This window comes from Haemorhous mexicanus, chromosome 3 (genome assembly GCF_027477595.1).
Source record: "Haemorhous mexicanus isolate bHaeMex1 chromosome 3, bHaeMex1.pri, whole genome shotgun sequence".
NCBI classification, from domain to species: domain Eukaryota; kingdom Metazoa; phylum Chordata; class Aves; order Passeriformes; family Fringillidae; genus Haemorhous; species Haemorhous mexicanus.
The window spans coordinates 67,978,067-67,999,055 of NC_082343.1; the positions used below are offsets into that span (position 1 = coordinate 67,978,067).

At 38.7% G+C, this 20,989-nt stretch overlaps 1 protein-coding gene across 2 annotated transcripts in view; it reads left to right on the forward strand.

Moving 5' to 3' along the window:
• The window catches only part of CEP85L (centrosomal protein 85 like), a 133,748-nt gene that overhangs the window by 101,471 nt on the left and 11,288 nt on the right, over positions 1–20,989 (forward strand). For both annotated transcript variants that reach the window (XM_059842225.1, XM_059842226.1), the window contains exons 4-8: positions 5,830–5,951; positions 16,076–16,193; positions 18,223–18,399; positions 20,075–20,227; positions 20,511–20,665. In XM_059842225.1, the coding sequence (XP_059698208.1) occupies positions 5,830–5,951; positions 16,076–16,193; positions 18,223–18,399; positions 20,075–20,227; positions 20,511–20,665 (725 nt within the window). The remainder of the gene's footprint in view (positions 1–5,829; positions 5,952–16,075; positions 16,194–18,222; positions 18,400–20,074; positions 20,228–20,510; positions 20,666–20,989) is intronic.

Consider the following 20,989-nt stretch of genomic DNA (forward strand, 5'->3'; position numbering starts at 1 on the left):
AGTAAAAGTGTAATGACTATAGGGAGTGCTGCCTTTAGGAGGCATGTGAATGCTATTACTGTTTATTCTTCTCCATTTTGAAAGCTTTCCACTTTATCCAAGTTTATGATGATAGTGGTGGTGTCTGTAAATAGCATTAGCATTTTAATTTTTTATTGCAAAAGCTTTAAAAAGTAATTCAACAGATGTAACATCCATGCAGTTCAGCTTTGGCTATATATCTTTGAGGTGATCCCTTTTATAATGAATTTTGTTCTTGAATTTTTGTTGATGAGGCTGGTGCCTAACTGTGATTATTCTGCTCTTGGCATAGTGTAGTCAGTGTGTCGTTTGGCACATGAATGCATTATTTAATCCTAATTCAGAGGAAGTCCTGATGTGTTATCGAGTAAGGACTGGCTTGCCCTTTAATTCCTAAGCTTCATCCAGTGCAGATTCTAAAATCATAAAATTTGGATCTTCTCTCAGTCATTTGTGATATGCTTTTGCTACTTTTCTCCATCTCTTTAGTTGGTTTGATGGACTTTTTTGTTGTTGTTTGCTGGTTTTTGTTTGTTTGCTTTCTCCTGATACTCTTATCCCAGATTGCCATATCTCAAATTTCATTCCATCAACCTTAGTTTACATGGACTCTCAACCTAGGAAACAAGGTATTTGCTGTCTGATTTCATGTCTCTTCAGCCTTTGTAATGTTTAGCTCTTTATCATAAATCATTCTAAGCTTTTTAGCCATGAAAGTTTCTCTTCTTTGGACTTATTTTACTGTTCCAGTGACTTTCTGATTCCTCGCATTGTACTACCAGACATACTCTTGCAACTGGGTTTATGCCAGAGCTGTTTAGAGTCACTTCTTTTTCCTTTCCCTCACCCCCTTTTTCTGTAACCTGACATCCCATATACAGGCAATCCTGAACTTGCATTAAGCTGATTTTTAGGCAGGTTAAACTGTCAATTCCTGTCAAGTGTATTTTCCCTGTTAGTTGTGGTCTCTCTTGTATTAACTACTTTGCAGGCTGCACGTCTATGTAACGTATGTGTTTGGGATTTTTTTCCAAAACTTAGTGATTTTTATTTTGCTGTTGGCAGTGCTAACCTCTCTACCATACGCCTGTATTTTTGAGTATCTCACCATTTGATGGTGTTTCAATGTTGATTTTAATGATGTTTTTCATATTAAAGAAATTCCCCAAAGCACACCACAAACCATGGCTGGGATAAAAGTGCAAGGGCATGATTAGATGTTCTTTCCCCTGTGACTGCTGGAAATTTGTGAAAGCATGGCAAAATGTGATACAGCCTAGGTGTTGCTGCCAAGAATTGTAGTGATTATATCCTGCTGAGCAGAAACACTATCTTCCCTAAAAGGCAAAGATGGAGCAGAGTTGAGCAGTAGGTGGTGAGGTACAGATACCACAAATTATAAATTCTTGTCTGTAGTCTTTTTTCTTCCCTGCTCAGAATCTCTTATAGTGTGGAGGATTCAGCTTTGTAGCTGTGTTTCTAGTGCATTTCTGCAATGCACAGTCTTTCTGTATAAATCATTCCTTAAAAGAGGGCCTTATTCCATGGTTTCAGCCTTCTGTAGCTTTTCCTGCGTGACAGCCACCATCCCTGTCGTGTTTCACCTGCAAAAGGATGAATGATCTTTTGAGATTTGTCTCAATTATGGGAGCTGGTCTGACCTGAAGGGATGGGTGAATTGTTTTTCCTTACCCACGGTAGGGAGCAGTTACAGAGCTCCTCAGTGACTTCTGCTCTGCCTGTGCAGATTTAAACCTTTTCCCATCACAGGTAACCCATAGGCAGGAGGCATCTCCATGACAAGAGTGCATTTGGGCTTGCTGCTGCCACCTCCACCTCTTCTTTCTCCCACATTATCCATCCACTGATGCCCCTGAGGCACAGCCTGAGCAGTCACCCATATTTGTTTCCTCAACTGTCAAAAAAGGAATTCTTAGCTCCTGCTAACATTGCTTGTGTTGATTCTTTGCCTTGGATTAGCTGTGGATGCAAGGAATTCTCTTTCTGTTGAGTAATGACTATTAAATGCAGCAAGAGAGGAATAATCCCTATGGACAGGAGCTTATGATAGAGTAGGGCAGCGTAAGCAGTTGTCCAGAAGGAATCACTCACCTGGCATAATTCTTGGTGCTCTGCTAGTTGTTAGTAATGGACTGTGAAAATTTGCAGTTGTAGTATGGACAGCACTAAATTATTTAAGCTGTGACTTTAATGAAAAAACCTCTTCAAATCAATTACGGTTTTTTGGGGGTTTGTTTGGTTTTTGGGGTTTTTTGAGACTGTGTTCACATTTTCAGACTTTACCTTTACTTTGTGATGTAGTAAATGACATCATTTGACATGATACAGCATGTTACACATGGAATGCTGGGCTACTCTGTCTGCTGAGACCCTGATCTGCTTCAGGCAGAAACTATGGGCATGTTTGAGAAGATAATTTTAATTAGCACAATTAAAAACCCAGCCATATTTGATCTAAGTTATCTAAATGTTGTTATACTCTGTCCACAGAAAAATTGTTTTTCCACTGATAATAAGCATGAAACTATCAGTCAGCAATGTGTGTTCCCTCAGTATTTGCACCTAGGTTAGTACAGCAAAGATTTCTTATTTTATTTTTTTTTCCCCAGCAGCTGACTTTGCCTCAACAGTGACTTGAAGGTTTGCCAAGCCTCTGTCACAAAACAAGCTAGTGAGGACCTTTGGATGTCACTGTGCAAAGGATACTGTTCTAACTGAACACATGTTCTCAGGACAAGGCTGATACTCTCAGAAGAGGTGCCAGGTGACAAAAATAGTTGTATTTTGTAGGACAGATAGAAAAGAATGCTGTGTCTTTCCAGATGGTATTTTGTTTTGTAGTTGTGGATGATTCAAGTTAAGGGCTTGGAGTTGTGGATGGCTTTCTAAATATGACTCCTGGAAGTGTATCTGGTCTCACTATTTGGTTTGATATCCTTAGGAGACAAGATACTCAAACGTAAGCAGACTGCCTGTGTGTTACCGCACAATTCAAAGCAGCTAGAAAGCTCTTTGTAGTAGTCAACACCATGTGCTCATAAATGAGTGAAGTGTCTTGTTATTTTGGGAAGTGCTAAGAAGTATTTTTAGTATATTCTTTTTCTTTTTTTTTAATTGGATAAAACATGATATCAGAATCAAACATTTTTGTTTGTTTTCATTTGTTCAGAGTGAAAAATAGAAGCACCCAACATTAATACAAAGCAATATTTTATTTGCTGTTATATATGTGTACACAGCATGTATAAACTCCATAGGATTGGGTATATTCCAAAGTTAAAGCAGCTCAGGGAGTAATCTATGGAGGCTTTATGTTTTAGATTTAATAAAAACCCCAAACTAACATACTGTTGTTGGCATATATTTCACAAAATATTACTTTGTTCTTAACTTTGCAAAACGCATTGCATTGCTTTTCAGCAGCTACAGTATTTGACTTGTATACTTACTTATGGTACCAAATTTGAAGGGGTTTTTTTCAACTTCAGTGCAAATTAATGTTTGCAGAGTTGCTAGATTGAAATAAAGGGTTTGCATTGAAGAATTCTCTTAAAGAAACCACCACTGACTTCCAGAATGTCTTCATTCTTAAGATAGGTGTGTATTTAAATTGCTGTCTTTAATATCTTCATTTTTATAGTTCAGTTTTAAAGACAAAATTAATCATGCTCAATAAATTGATTTGGCTTTATAAAGCCATATATTTCCTGTTCATCATGTCAAATGCTTGTGAGTTTTCTCTTGAGTAGAAAAAGAAGTTCTGGCTCTGAAAAGTAAAGATCAAATCCCAGCTGCAAAAAGGACTGTTTCTTTCTTCTCTTTTGACTGTAGTGTAATGGTGTTGAGGTGTATGTAGAAAAGCATTCATCAGCACTATAGTGGGAAAAGCAAAGGAAAAAAAATGAATAACATGAAGTCCAGTGATAATTCCTCATGTTGTCACTTTGTACTGCATGACATGGCATCGGTCACTGAGAGACTTTAACTGGTTTAATAGGTTTGTGCTGGTGCCTCTCAATTCAGCCAGTCATATGTATAACTAATACAGAACAGTATGTGAGAATCCCAAGGTATTCTGTAAGTACCAAAGATGACTTTGAAGTGATGTGGTCTGGATGGAGCAACCCAGGCAAAGTAAACTTTAAGCTGTAAAGACTCTACATATGTGCTACTTACAGGAGGAATCATGACTAGGAGTCTTTCCTGAGTTCATTAGATCACTGCCCAAACCAAAAAGAGTATTATATCACCCATTCAGATTTTGGTTTTAATTGGTATGCAGTATTTAACATGTAGAACTTGTTGATGGTTTTTGTGGTCAGTTTTTGTTTGTTTGTTTTTTAATCGTTCATAACGGATCTTACTATTAAAGTTCTCCAGTTTGTTAAGCAAAATAAATATTCCTGAAGCAGATAAATTGGACCTGGGGGGATGGGGGGTGAGGTGGGGGCATAACAGTCTTGAAAGATTTTGAGAAATTTTTAGTCTTGTCATCTTACCTGGTTTTAGGTTATAAATTAAAAGAGAATAAATGTGCAGAAACACATCAGTGAGCAAGCTAGGGATTGAACTGAACTAAACTGAATGGGAAGAAATACTTTTTAAAGTTATGGAAGAGATTATAGTTGTGAGGAATTGGCTCCTGACTTTAGTACTTCATGGTATTGGGGTTTAAGCAATGAATTCTTTCCTTTCAGTTTCACAGTAAAATTTTGACCAGAAGCATGGAGTGCTTGGCAATTGTTTAACTTACTTTAATTTTTCATCATATGTCGTGGTCTTAATACAGTTTATGGTAATTTCAGATTAAATGTAAAACATTGTGGAGCTATAAAAGAAAAAAAGAGCTTAAAGTACTTTTTTTTTTTTAATAGCCATGTTTTCACTTTTTTTGCCTTCTGCTCTTTTTCAAAAACATAGACAGCATTGTCCAGGACGCCTCTCAGAAAATAAAGACAGTTACCTTTTTTCAGTGATTCAAAAAACTGGTGAAAGATTGAATGATACTGATGCTGGGACTCCTCAGTTTGATCTCAGAAGCTCTAGCTTAAACCATCCCTTATGTGAATTCCTGATGCAAATATTTGTAATAAATTTGTAATAAATGCCTACTCGATTAAATGTCCCAGGTTTTTTTACTTTTCATCCAAACTATGATGTTTTTGGTTCATATTTAGTTCAGTTGTTGCCCTCAGTTTGTTGCAAGACATGGAGCCTGGCTTTTGTGAAAATTAATAGAAAACCCGAAACCTGTTACTTGTGAAGGTTTTATTCTCTCACAATTTAGCCAGAATTATATTCCCATATTCTATATTTTAAGTGCACACACGTCAAGGGAAGTTTCCCTTTCTCTGTAAAGCAACGTTTGTGGTGGGAGTTGAGTGGGGCAGTGGCAACTGCTACCTGCCGTTACCAGCAGGTCTGAATTTACCCAGCCCTGTCCCTTCAAGTGCTACAGGGATTGCAGCAGGATATGATAGGAACACTTTGTGGTCTTCCTCTTGATGAGGTTGTTAATTCTAAGTGAGCTTTTCGTTCCAAACTGCTTTCTCAGCTATGACTTGTTTAGCAGAGAAATGATCAAATCAGTGACACTGGTCTGAAGTTTGTTTCCAGAAATTTGTTTGTAAATCCAGTTGTTTTGTACAAAGCTAACCTGAATTGAATTAAACTGAAAAACCGTCCTTAGGTTTCTGTAAGAGCAAGCCACTTTGGAAATGCTGTAATATGAAGCACAGTATTTACTTTCACTGTTTTGGGGCCTAATCCTACAATTGTTTTATGCAGGTTTCACCTGGAACATCTCGTTCAAGTTACCCAGTTACCAGCTATCAGGACTCCAGCAACTGGGAATCTCTAATGAAAATTAAAGAAGGGCTGCTAAGACAGAAGGAGTTTGTGATTGATAGGTAAGTACCCAGCTCCTGCTGCATTAATTAGATTAGATGAAGTAAAAGCTGGCTTTCAGGAGAGCTTCTTAGTGAAGTTGTTAGGTTTCAGTCCAGCCACTATTTTTGTACAAGTATATAGAAGCTAGTCCTGGCAGGAGAGAAGACTGGTATCTGGCCTAAAGTCTTACACAAAGTTGGAAATGTATTTAGGAGGTTTAATGCCTCTGGACTGGAAAAGGAACAGTGAGCCCAACAGCCACTTCTGCTGTCAGGTTCCCCTCTTAGCTTCTTACCAGGCTATAGGTTTGTATAGGACATCTTTCTGCTTTTAAGGTCCTGGAAGTGACTTCCAAGATGAAGATTGGTCAGCTGCATCGTGCTGATTTTCTTTTCCATCACAAGTACAGAAATATTTGAAGCCAGGTGATAAAGCTTTGAGAAATTGGCCTTTGTAGTAATATTCAGCAGTAAAGTCCTATTCAAGTCCTCATACAAATTTTTCAGATTAAAAAAAAAAAAAAAAAGAAATCATTAAATCCAGAGTCTTCATGTCAATAAATATATAAGCTTGCATTAAAATTCTTGTCAATCTGAATGGGCTTTAATAGCAACTCACTGCCAAACTCACAGTTTCTAGTACCAGGAGGATTATGCTTGTGCAAGATCTGTTCATTCCTCTCTTGCAACAGAATGAGGAATTGCAGTGGCTGAAAGTGTTTCTGTCCCTTAGCACTCTGGCCAGTAGCTGTGGTGGCTTTTCAGCAATCACTGAAGTTGTCACTGGGTTTCCCAGTTGGATGTAGGATGTTAGTGTGTGTTTACCTGCTGCTGCAGCAAAGATGGGACAGTTAGGATCTGAGGCATGGGCTCACCATCCCACTCTGCCAGCTCTCCTGCAGAGGTGGTGATCTCCCAAGGGGGAGGGAAGTTAAAATGGAAACATCTTTAGTTGTTGTTTACATCTCCTCTGTCAGAGCCTTTTGACCAGCTGCTTAAAGGCCATCTAAATTACTGTGGGTTTTTTTCAGGCTTGCTATGTCAGTAGTAATGCTGCAGTAGCAAACCTGCAGCCCACCTCCTGGGGCCTGGGCTACCCGCAGTGTTTGTGAGTGCATTGCTCATGATGGATGGGGTGGTCTTCAGTGCCTCTGCTGGGCTTACCATCCTGTGCACTCTACATGAAGGCTTGCTACACACTGGCAGATACAAATGCAGTTGGTGTTGCTCTTCTCGTGCTGAAAGTGTGTTTACAGTTAAGGGAGAAGTTTCTGAAGTGACTGTTTGCAACCTGGCTGTCTGCTAATGTTACCTGATACTGTCCTTGTGGAGGAAGAAAAGCTATTTCTTGATACCAGGCGGTGAACTGCCTCTTTTTTTTGTACAAGTGGTTTTTTTTTCTTTTGTGTGACTTTCTTATAATGAATACAGTTCTTTCAGGATTTCTCACCAGAGGTCCGTTTAGATAATTTCTTTTCATTCGGCTGAAAAGGCAAAATGGAACAGACCACTTAGTGATGTTACATAGTCAAGTAGATACTTAGTGTTAAATATTGTCATTTGTAATAATGCAGTGTAACAACACATCACAGAACAGCCTCTTCTTTGAATATTGAATATCCATTTGAGCAAAATATTTGCCTCAAAAGGTATTTTAAAATGAAATATAAACATCAGTGGATTCGTATTTTCAAGATTAATACAAATCGATGTTGCATATTTACAAAGTTTTAACAACAGATTGTTTATTTTTAATTTTTTTTAAGAAGAGGTAGTGATAAATAAAAGTACTTTTGGTTTCACTCATGAAGAAAATGGTATGTATCTGCTGTGCAAAAACCTTGAAAAAGAACTCCATTAAGAAGCACTAGTGTTACATTTCTCATTAGATGGGGTGTTAATAAGGCTTAAGTGTGAAAACTACCTTTCTTCAAGGCACAAAGCAGCACTAAGTGAAAATGTGGTGTTACCTGTATTTAGCACATGCGAGCACAGGGCCTTCTTGCTCTAAGCTTCAGAATGGTGTTTGGGAGTAAACCTAAGTATTCCAGCTCTTGGTCTTCCTGAGCTTAATTAAACTTCTTTTCAGAGTTTGAATTTCTTTGGGAATAGTGACCTAAAATTAAAAACATGAAGTTTACTTAAGTGAAGTTAATTCAATGTGATGGTATCTAAATTTTGCTTTGGGGAGACGGAGAAGAAAGTAGTTTGTTGAATGAGGTTAGGTAGGAGGTGTTTGCTGAGAGGGCTCTTGTACATGTGGTTTTCATAGAGTTATAAAAGGTCTAGTCTCCTTAAGCCATATGCTGGATTTCCAGACTGGTAGTTGAAGGGACAGAAGCTCAGGAGAACTGTGTTAACCTCCTGCTGCCTGGTAGCCAGAGGAGCAGGACAGCAGCTGGCATGGTGCCCCAGACCCAGCTGTTTGCTGCTGGCAAGTACAAGGAACAGCTGGATGGAAAGAGGCACACCAGAAACACCTCCCTCTTGCCCTTGTCACCAGCCTCCCTTTTATCCACAGGGTTATTAACCCGTCTTTTTTAAGGTTGAGCACTCTTTTGTTGGGAATTGTACTGGTGTCCCACTTACTGAGGAAGTGGAGGAGATTAACATCACACATCTTGTTCTTCATAGCAGCGCTTAAATCTGTTGATAAGTAGGAAATGGATGCTGTGTACAGGGTAGTATCTTTAGGCTGTTGTACCTTTATCTTGTTAAAAAAGGGAGAAAGAGCAGAAGGAAAGTGAAATATGCTGCCTGCTTTCCTTCTTTCCACACAAAGAGAAAAAGGCAAAAAAAAAAAAAATCAGCCCTTCTAGATTAGATTGTTAAATTTCCTACTTTTGCATTGGAAATCTACCAGATAGGAATAGTAGCAAGTAAGTTTCCAGTAGTTACACAAACAATTCAAGGAGTAATGCTTAACAGTGTGAATCATAATATTTGGATACTTTGGTGTGTCACTAGAAATGCAAGCATTTTTAAGTTTTTAAAATCCTGAAGAGCCACTTGAGCCTGAGAATAGAACAAGTACCTTGATTTTGATGTTTATGCTGTGTTGAACAGATTTAGTACAGATAAATTAAATTGATGTATTTTGTGTAGTCTGTTTAGCATGTATTTAAGTAGCACACAGCATAAGTTAATGGGTTTAAAAGTGGTTTTGCTTTCCTTTTTAAAACTACTCTAGGAGTCACTGCTAATTTAATAAGTATAAACCAGAAATGCTTTTTAAGTCTAGTCTTAAGAAAATGAGGGGAAGACTCTACTTTCAGGAAGTGAAAACATGGCGCAAGAAAGCGAGCCTGCTGTGTGCATGCGTATCAGAACACAGTGGCATTTCTTTAAGGTGTGTCTCATGTTTTTTCCACATTAGAACTGTTGCACAGGCCATGAATGAGGACTTGAGGATTTAGTCTGTAAGAGGAAATTTCCTGCTGCAACACTTATTACTGTAATGTCTGTCACCTGCTGTACGAAATAATTGGATTATATCATTGCCTTATTTCTCTGGCAGCTCAGTATGTAACACTGCATTCTACTTAGCACCAGAGGGAGCCAGCAGTGTTTGCATTGATTTAGAAAATCACAGCATCACATTTTAATTCTTCACGTTGCTCCTCTGTTCAGTACATTAACATCACTAAAACTGCCGTATTCGGTGCAATGCTGAATGTCTCTTGAGGCTGACCTGCCACTGTAGATATCTCTAGTGTGGCCCTGGCAGACAGGGGCTGCATATAGTAGGTACATGAATAAATGCCAATATCTGGACATATGACACAAGCTGCTGAGAATAACACTTGTGCATGCAGTGTTCTCTTGCAGACAGCATGAGAGCATTTGAACAGCTTTTCCAGGAAAGGTAGACTTGGAAGTACAACTTTAGTGAATAACTGTTATCCCTCAGAGTGTAACAGCATTTACATTCTTAAAACACTTGCTAAATCATTAACTTTTAAATCCAGATCTGAATTCGGATTAGAAGTTTTCACTGAGACAACAGATGATTTTCTTTACCTTGTACCAAATTGTCCTGACTTCAGTAGATGACATGAAGCTGTATGTGCTCTGATAGTGCTCATTTTAATGCTAGTATAAAGCAGTAATTCTTTTAATTTTGACTGGCTTGTTAAGATCTGCAGCATTAGCATATCCACTTGAGTGATAATTTGATGCCATTTTTGAGGAACCTGAAGCTTTATATCACCCATGTGTTGAGTGTATGCGTGTATAACAGGGAGTCCTGTGCAGGGAGTGGGGCTGCAAGGAACCTCCTCAGAGTGCTTTGCTGTGCAAGATACACTTTGCTTCTAATAAAAGTGTGAAAAAGATGCCTTTATCTTTTTGCAATATCACCAATCACCCAGTTAACTCGTGGATGAGACTTCTGTATGTCTTGAGCTGGTAAATGTTCAGGGAGGTTTTGTTACAAAGTAGTTATTTTAGCTGTTTTAAAAGGTCCCTTTCCCAGATGTGAATGCTAGTTACATTGGAGAAATTAATTTTCATCTAATAACCTAAATCTTGGCAATAAATAGAGTATGTAGGGCTAGAAAGCACCTATTTAACTTGACTGCCAGGCACTAGGAAAGGCAAGCAGTAGTGCTGTCACTAGACACACTCTTGGTATGTGCAATACCAGGTGTTCTGTAGCCTTTCTGGGTTGGGCAGTTTGGTGTTTAATTAGCTCAAATGTTAGAAAATTTTTCCTGGTATAACTTAGTCTTTCCTCCTGGGTAATGTTTTTTAGTAATCAAGTAGTTTTTGTTATTTTTTGAGGTCTCTCCAGCTGGTGAACACATCTTCCCTGAGGTGTCCAAACTGCCCTCCCTCAGGCTGAGCGCTTGTCTCTCACCGGCCATGGTTGTGTGGTGTTTGCTTTCTGCAGTACAGCACTGGGGAATTTTGGTCAGCTGCTGCCCCGCATAATTCGCTGTGGAACTGTTGCTAAACCATTTCATATTCTGAAGATTTAAGTATTTGTAGGAAGATCTAGTATTTGGCAGAGAACTACAGGGGAGGTGCAAGAGTTGCTCTGTGTTTGTCCTGGCAGGAGACTACAGAAGTTGAAGAGCTCCCACCATGGGAGGGAAAATGCCATCCTCTCTCTGAAGTGACATTTGTGTCTGTGTCCTTCTCATTCCTCACCCCCATTTCAAACTTTATGCAGTTCAGGAAAGTCATTCAAAAATATCACAAAAAACCAATCCATACAGATCAGAAATCATGTCTTGACTCCCCTTGGCTCCCCTCTTTCCTTCAAGATAAGTTCTGCTTTGACTGGAAGAAAGGTTCCCTTAGAACAATTTCACAAGAAAAGGAGACTTTATTGCATAGGAAATTGGAGATCTTTTCTCATAAGCTTTGCTGATGTTTGCGTTCTTTGGCATTATCTTCCGAATTCCGGAAAACGTATTCACATTGTTTTTAGGACTTTGTGTACTAAGGATCTCTTTCCCTATCAGTACTCTGCACGTTTGGACTCCTGATCCCAAGAGATCGTGCCTCTAAAACAAAGGGATATAAAAATTTGTATCCAGCTTCTTAAGCAACAAAACAAAGCAGCGTACCTCCAGCTGCAGTGTGGAATAAATTATATCTGTAATATAGATCCATGTTGGATTTTACTTTGTGTCCTGATTCTGAAGAAGTCTGCTCAGACAGTTTCACCTAAAGCAGAAAATTCTTGTGTTAACTTACGACTTTTGAAGGTAAGCATCAGTTGTCATTTGGTTTCTTAAGAAGTTACTGCTGTCACTTCTGTGGTGGAGGAAGCTCTGATCTAAAGTCCCTGAATTGTTTGAAGATACTGATCTTACCTTGCCTTGGAGTCAGGGTAACTAAGTCACTTGGACTTAGATTTATGCTAATTTAAAAATTAAAGTTAAGAAGAATAACTTAGAAGTTGGGGGGACAAAGTACTTCTCTGGCAGATGTGGGTTTCTGAAGGCTATTTCATGTTAGAGTAAGTGACGGATAAGATGGGCTTATGGAGAATGGCTGAGCTGGTCTCAGATTTGAGAAATTTGGTTTATTTCCAGACAAATGCATATGTGAGTGTCTGTATAAGCATGTGTCCACATTTGTCGTGCATGAATGTAAGAAAATTACATGAATGTCAATTATGTCATACAAATAATTTTGAGACTTCAGGAGAAGCAGTTTGTGTATTAAGCAGTTTGTTAATGCAGGTCTCTGAAGACAGTCCAGGCTTGTGCACATTGAACTAAGTGCTGTTCTCTGCCATCCCACATCCTGTGTGCTGACTTGAATTTTCAAAGGGGATTGTTTGAGCTAAAGGCCAGAACTGCAATTGAATCAAAATAGAGACCTCCCTCTCTTTCCACTGATAAGTCATGGTTATGGTTCTAACTTTCTTTTTGCTCATTTCAATAGATTCAGTTAGGGTCAAGTAGCATTAGAAGTTTTCCTCTGAATTCTAGACAGCTTTTAAGTAGAGTCACAGGATGGGGGGATTACAAATGGAAGTGTCTGTGGCTGGCAGAAAGACAGATAAGGAGTACTACTTAAATTTCCTTAAATGCCAAGGAAATAGTTACAAAGAATCAGCATCTTTGATAGCCTAATCTCTACTGTTAGGATTTCATGAAGGGGTGGCAATTCTGGGAAATTGGTAATTCTGGGAAAGGTGAGAGAATGGTACAATCTGCCATGACAGGTTTTTAACTTTTCCTTCCTAACAAAATATCATTGATCTGAAGTAGTGAAACATGACTGAAGCCTTGAACTTTTATTTACAAAAATAAAGAATGTTGAAGGTAATGGAAGAGAAGGCAGCAAAATGCATGTTTATAAGACCTGGAAATAAGCCAAAGTCATTACTTTGTAAAAATGATAGGGCTTTCTGTAAACAATCTAGCTAAAATAGCTAACATGAGAACTGGGACATAAAAGCTGGTTCAGGAGACCATAGAGCAGCACACAGCCACCACTTGAGTCTTGTATGTTGCTGGATAACCTATCACTTCTGCTGAGTTCCCTCAGAAAGAATGTACCTGGGAGCAGTACAGGGAGGATTTGATCTCAGATTATTTATCGTTCAAAAAAGGGTGAAAAGGCATAGTGCAGTATATCAGTGAAATTAAAAAAAAAAAGATGATGAAAATACAGCAAACAGGTAGTTTCTGAAGGAAAAAAAAAAATCCCTTTAAATCATTATACCTGAAGAAAAAAGACAAGATGTCTTCAGTGCAGAACTCTTCTGTGGGTAACTGTGTACCAGGTGGTCTTTTCCTACCTCGAGAGAAGTTTAGATTCTCTTTTTGTCTGTTTGTTTCTGCACTACCACCCCCAGTTTCTGGAAATAATATTACACCTTGAGGGACAGCTGGAAAGATTTGTGTCAGAAGTGTTTGTGAAAACAATGTTATTAGTCTCATGTTTACATTAATTGATTGGGTAGACTATTTACAGTTAATGCATCTTTTAATGCCTTTTCCTTCTGGAATATGAGTTTAAATAAGGAATACTAATATGTCCCTTCCAAAAGAATGTTTTTTATTCCCAGCTTTTCTGATTTATTTTCATTTTTAAATTTTTATTTATTTTGTTTAAACACAATTCTCAGCTCTGAGTTCTTTTGGTTGGTTGATGACTTTGGATCAGGGTATGCCTCCTGTTCTCTTCTACTTTAGTCCGAGTGTAAGGGGAAGGGATGTGTCAAGACAGACACTTGAAGTAAAATAGTGATTTTTGCATTTGGACAAAGGGGCTGAATGAAACTATGTGAAAAGTGACACTCAGTACACCTGTAACTCTTCCTTTGCTGTCAGCATAAAGTTGTAACACTCACTTATGGGGAAAAAAAAAGGATGTTGGGACAGAAAGCAGTTTCCATGGTGCCTAGGTACAATATTTTCACTGAATCCAGATGTGTGAGGTGGGGTCTGGTTTCTGTGCACTGAGGTCTGAAGGCTGGATTCCTGTCAGATTACCCCATGCCCAGAGCTCAGGCCACAGCCTGTGCCCACTTGTACTCAGATGGCTTCTGGAAGCACTAAAGGTTGGGGAGCTTGACAGAAACTTGGAGGCACTTAAATGCTAAAGGCTGATTGTATTTGGTTTTCCTTTTTGGAGTGCTGGGCTGATTGCTAATAGGGAGGCTTCTGGGGACAGTGTTCCCACTGTAATAGGCAACCTGTGTTTTTGAGAGCAACTGAAATTTCTAAATTCCTTTTGAATACAGCTCTGACTCTGTGGTTATGCAGCAAAATGTTTATTTCTGGGTGCCATGAGGTTAATGTTGTTTTCATAGAGACAGTTATGTGAATAAGTTGTGGGGTCTACACAGCCTTAAAACATTTCTAGAGTTTGTTTTGTTGGCAAGGTTATATAATGATGGAGAGTTTCATGCTTTGCAGAGTGAAAAAAAGCAAGCTAGTTAAACTCTGTGTTCTGCCTCATCTTGGATTAATTTGTCTCACCTTTTTTTGCAATAGGGATTTGGTAGGGTAGGGAAAGGATTATGAAAAGAAATATGGTAATATAGTTCAAACTGCACTGGTAGTACAAAAATATTTTAAAACATTCTCCAGGCTGTAATGTTCAGACTCTTGAAATCCTGCCTGGGAAAGAAGGCATTGCTAAATTAAAATCAGCCATAAACAGAAAATCATATAGTGATTTTCTAAGGTACCAATAAATGGCAACTTACATATACTGGTTTTCCATTCATTGCTGTTCTTTATAGATATAAAAATAGAGAAACAGGGAAAAAAAATGTTCTCAATATGTTTTCTTTAAGACATCTGGCTGAGAAATAACTTCTACTATCAATATTTTTTAAATGTGTTCTTGCTTTTGTAAACCAAATAATAGAGGTACAGTTGGCTGATGACTAGCTAAAAGAATGTGAGTAGCTAAAAGTCCCTTTGGCTGGCTTTCAGCATCCTATTAAAATTTGCAGTTGGCATCTTTTTAACGAATACATATTTCGTATTAGTTTATGGCTTATATAATGCATATTTTGTGAACACCCACTAATGTTTCCAAGATGTTTTTCCTAATCACAACCCTTCCAAATTTTTAAAAAAGCAACAGATTTTTGTTTTTCCATATGCTTTGCAAGTGTTTGCCCAGGCAGGTCTTTTCCATTGAAGGTAACTTGTATTTGCTGTTTATCTCCTCTTAATATTGGGTTTAGTCACCTGAGTTCAGCGTCATTGTTTTCAGAAAAGCCAGTCATGCTCCATGCCTAGAGGTGAAACTGAGAAAAAAAAATTCATGCTTGCATGCAAATATATCCTAAAATAAAAAAGAAGGAAAATTACAGAGTGCACAAAATTGGTTTTAAGTTTATTGAGAGGTCTCTGTGTGTTTCTGGTGGGTGCTGACAGCTCCACTCTGGGGTCAGATTTTGAGGTGCCTATTGTTCCATGGAGAGTTACTGCACACCTCATGGGGCTGAGACTTGTGCTGGGGCAGAGACCTGGCAGGTGTTTGCCCTGCAGTCCTGCCTAGTTGAAATGCAGTCAGGATTTAAGCAGTGATACAATTTGTGTTATAATTAAATAATGATACAGTGCTGATGCTGTTCCTGCTGTACACTGGCCAAGCAGTTGGTGTGTGGTACCTGTGGTCACACACAGTGCAGTATTTTACCCTAGGAGAAGGTACATCTTATGTAAAGCAGTTGATTGAGAAAGTCTTAAGCAAAGCAAAAAGCAGGACCTTTTAGGGAAGCTGTGCTGACTATCTTATATAATGGCCTTTTCTTCTTAAGTTCTTTCTGTTCCCCTTGATTTTTAAATTTCCTCAGCTTTTGTCAGAAGTCAGCTTTACTAAAGAGGGGGGCCAAGCAGGAGAAGTCCAAGTGAAATGAAGGTGCTATTTTTTGGTTTTGTTCTGCTTTCTGTATGTTTTTCCCTGCTTATACTTCCAACCCTAGCAGCAGATGGCAACAGAAGCCTCCCTCAACCCACACAGAATTGATATAGAGTTTTCAAATTGCATTTCTACAGTTACAGTCCGGCAAAGAGAAAAAACCCACAGCTAGTGTAGATTCTGGATAGCTGAATGCCAGTGTTAATGTATTCTTAGTACAAGTCTTAAGATCTCTGTTTTTCTAATCTCTGTTCCATTCCTTTTTTTTTTTTCCCCCAATTTAAATTTGTGTATTACAGGCAGAATCAGCAAATTAACAGTTTACATCAGAAGATAAGGGAGAATGAAATACGAGCTCAACATGCAAGACTGAGCCATCTTGTGAACTGCGAAGAACCATACCTGACTAACTTACAGGTAGGATGAATACTTTGCTTTCAGCAATGCCCAGTAACTGGCACCTAAAAGCATCTTCACAAATTTCTGCAGGCCAGAGTGTAGAGCTTTTGTGATTATTGATGTCTGTGTAATTGCATAGCTGCAAATTGTGTGGAGACGACCTTCTAAGTGTTGTATTTCACTTTATGTTTGCAGAAATCTAAGTTTTGTTAAAGTCTTGTACATACTTGAAGTCTGATAAGAATAAGATAGCAATGAAGGATTGTGACACTATAAGAGTTTAACAGCATGCATGTATGGTAGTCCTACAGGGAGATGGTAGGAGAAAAAATAGTTTGATAGGAGAGTATCTGAAAATAACTAATGAGAGGTTTTCTGAAGAGGAGGAGGTACTGCTCTCCTGGTTAGATGGTTCGATTTTATGGATAGAATAGGTGGAGGAGATGTGAGAAGGCAAACAGACTGGTGGAATACCTTTTGACAAGAACCTGAAAAGGATATGGACTAGTACTCCTAGGGAGCCCTTAGTCTGAAAGGGAATGTCTGGGAATGTCTGAACTTGTCCTAAGTTTCATCTACCTAGCACAGGTATCAAGTTGCATAAAGATGAGGTAGCAAAGATTCACCAAGAAATATAGATCAGTGTGAGGACTGTGGCTGCTTACAGCACACGAATTCCATCTCCAGGCCTTGGCATATCTAAAAGGCAATGCAGCAAGGGATTGTTAAAGGCAGATATGCAGAGTAGTCACTTTTCTGTCCCTCTTTTGTTCTGTTATCTTTTTCTGTCACAAGCACTGCACTAGGATCTCAGCTGGGGTACTTCAGCATGACATTATTTGTGTACTTGGAGTAATACAGCTGTACATCAAGTGAAACTGTGGTTTTGTGACAGCAGAGAAATTCAAGTAGAGCCTCAGCTGAACTTAGGTATACAGAGACTTCTTGAGACATCTAGGAATGTCTAGGCTTTTGCTGCTTCCAGATCTTCTTTTACAAAATACTTTAAAATTTAAGGTTTTACCTAATTTAATCTTAACCTAATTTGTAGGTTTAAGAATTTTTTTTTTGTTGGGGGGGGGTGGAGAGAAGATACAAACAAAGGAAACAATATTGCGGAAACTGAAATTTTAGTGCACATATCTTAGTATGTTATGCTTCAAATAAAGCAGCAGGTGCATTCCTCTTTCATAATTTAAAGAAGATTGAAAGTTTATAATGTATTTGGGTTTCTGCTTGATTTGTATTTGATTTTCTGCTTGCCTTCTATAAGACAAATTTATAAAAGCAAATCTAGTTTAATGAAGGTTTTAATCTTTTAATACTTTGCTGAAGTAATGTCACTAGTTAAAGAAAACATACAGACAGTATTTTCGAAGATAACCAATTTATGTTATTAAAAGAATTTTGAAATTGAAAGCCTAATGGGATGCATCTCCTTTGTCATCCCACATGCAGCCAACTTCCATTTTGTGCTTGTCTGTCTGTGGGCAGTGGAGATGGAAGTTTTTGTATACGGAACAAAAGACAGGAGACCTGCCTTCTGACTGTAGCTCTCATGTTCCTGCTTGTTCCTGAGTGATAGCTCTAAGCTTTGACTAGTATTGATGTTCTGCTTTAGGAGGATCTTGAGATTGAAGTGTCTCTTACTTTGGTGTATTCATAGCAATTTTAAAGTGTTTTTCTTCCCAGGAGATGGTATGATAATGCAGTGGTAGTGATTTGTTTTGAAAATGCTTTTTATCTACATTTATGGAGATTTATTTTGGAATCACACATCTTCTATAAATCTGAGGGGGAAAGTAGCCACACAATGTTCTTGTGCGTTTGTTATCAGTGTAAAGGTGTCCAGCTTCTTTGTCTTTTTGCTTCAGATTCCTGAAACTCATGGTGTTGCCGTGTCTTTCAGTGTTTGAAAAATCAAACCCCACCCTTCCTGACAGCTAAAAAAAATGCAGGACTATTTTCTGCTCTGCAATTCAAGTGTACAGTGGGGTGTGTGTGTGTGTGTGTTCATTTGTGTGATTATTTTATTTCTTTTCATAAGCAACCACAGTATGAGAGCACACCACTGCAACCTCACATTTCAGAAAGATCAGCATCCCACCTCGAGGAGCTTGAGCGAAAGATTGCAGCAGCTGAGAGCAAGGAATTGCAACTCAGTGAAATCGTGAAACAACTTTCAAACAAATCTAGTGAGGAAAAAAAGAAGATGGAGGAGAAAGTAAGTGTCTTTCCTGATCCACATTTCTTTTTGTCACTGTTGCAGCAGCATATATTTGCTAGAAAGCAGCTCTGTATATGGGTGTCTGAGTTATTTTCAAAAGATCATTAAACTATCCGTGATAGAAAAAGAAGATTAATGATTTCAGGTTTTGGTAATGGATAAATCTGGACTTGCAGAGAATATGTCCTAGAAAGTGATACTAGGTAAAATGGTGATCATGGTAACAGTTTTAATCAGGTATTGGTTAAGCTTTGGGGAAAAAAAAGCTGCTCATTCTTGTAGCTTGTAGTGTTTGTTATGGAAATAAAATATAATTTAAAAACATACATTGTGAAAATTAAATCCTTATTTTTAGTGTGGTTTGTAAATGTGTCCCTCAAGCTTTGGGATGTATATACCAGCCTGTAAGTGCTTATTTAGCAGGAGTGATTCTCTTGTAGCTTTCTTAGAATGTTCAGAGTGGACTTTAGACTGAGACAAAGATAGCTGTGTTCTTGGAACTGTTTTGAGAAAGGGTTTCTTAGCAGGCATCAAGAATTCCCAGGGGTGCTTTGAATGTACTCACAGCCTTTCTTTATTGCAAGGAGGAATGTGGCATTGACCAAGGGGTTCCTAATTAATGTTGTAGGGATACATTGTCACTGTAACCTCATCTTCTTTAATTACTGGGCTTAATTCATATTAACTCAGGTTCAAGGGATACAAGCAATGTGATACAGTGAAGTGTCTGGTGGGAAGACGAAGAAGAATGCATAATTCATCTCAAAATTCTGCCTTACCATTTCCTGTGAACCCTCAGTATGCTTTTCACTGAGGCAGGAAGAGCAGAAATTGGATACTGCTGCTTCCTCTTTTGCGATCTTTTCCTGCCTGGATTGCTCACTGTGTAGGAACTGGCAAGCAGTGGTGAGGACCTGTGCAGCAGTGCTTGTGTTAGCAGCATGGTCTGTAGGTTGGACCCTGGTTCGCTGCACAGTCCTGATTTGCCCCTTAACATCCATCCACTCTGTGCACTGAACAAAAAGCTCTCAAGGAGAGAGAGGACAGGGAGAGACAGTGGAAAATACCCCTTTTTCCTGCCTTTCTTTCTGCTTCTTTGATCTAGGTAATAAAGTAAAAGAAGTACCAGGAATACAAACAAGCGTAACATAATACAAAAAGTCTTTTCTAGGCTTATGGAAAATTAAGGTGCCTACAGAAAAGGTGTTTAGGAAAGCAGCTATTCTGATCTGATATCCTCTGATGTGATTGTCAGACTGCATCAAAATCAGGGTTTTGGCTTCCATTTTTGGTAGGTTAAGTTCTTGGTCCTCCTGTTTTTAAGTTGTTTTCCTAGTCCAGAGGAACTGAAATGTATCCTGATTATTTGTTGCATATGAACATCTCAGTAGATGAAAGAATTAACAGCATTTTAAGTGTTGAACTTTGTGTTTTCAGTTCATAAGGCACATGGATTGTTCTGGGCAGAGGTGAAGCAGCTGTGGTTTGAGGACAAATGTGGGCCTGTAACTTGAAGCTGTTGGGAGTAATAACTTTTGGTTTTGTTTCCTGCTCTTAGCCAACGCTTTCATGCAGCTGACAGTACAATTCTTGGAGAGTTAACAGCCTCTGCTTCCAAAGCAGGCTTATTTTTTACTGTTATCATAAAGCATGTACTCTTTCTTTCTTCTAGCTTAAAACTAGAGACCGATACATTAATAGCCTGAAAAAGAAATGCCAGAAAGAGTCTGAGCAAAACAAAGAAAAGCAAAGACGAATTGAAACGTTAGAAAAATACCTGGCTGACCTTCCAACACTGGATGATATAGAAGGGCAGACTAAACAGGTAAGGTAAGGGGGGGGTTGTTTTACATTTAAAAAATATAAGTAAGCTCCCTAATATCTGTTCTCAAATCTTTTACTGTTTCAAAATATCTTTTTTTCACCCTTACGTTTAGAAAGAAAAGCATCTCAATCTTTTAGAAAGCACTGTAGGTATTAGGATTTTCTCGCAGTCAGATAAGTGATGCTGGTGTGAAATTATGCAGCGGGTCAATGCAAGGCTGTGGTCTGACACAGGGCCTTCTGGTGGTGTGACACTGTGTCTGACTAATGTAACCTTGTGTTAGCTGCAAATTCTAGAAGAGAAGAACAAGCAACTTCAAGAAACCATGGCTGAGTTGGAGAAGAAGCTCGGAGAGGCCCGGTCACAGTGCAGAGAAAGGGAATTACAGCTGGCGTCTCAGAAGAAAAAAGAAAAAGAGCTGGTCACAACTGTGCAGAGGTATGAGCAGCTGCTCAGGCTGTGCCCTGCAATGGGTGGGCTTCCCCACCTGATGTCAAGACCTAATGCTATTTGCAGTCCTAATCTATTACAATGCTAATGACTTTTTATGGTAAGGGTTTTACAACTTGCTTTGTGGCAAGTTACAATTAATACCACAGAGAAGAGTGAGCCTAGGGCATTCTTTGCTATCTGTCTTTGTGGGTGTGGGACACTCCAGCAATGGCATCATAGCCTGTTGCCAGATAGAGGATGCAACAAACTTGTGTGGCAAAGGGGCATTGTACAGAAGCTGTCAGTAGGGCTATTTCTGGATATTGACTG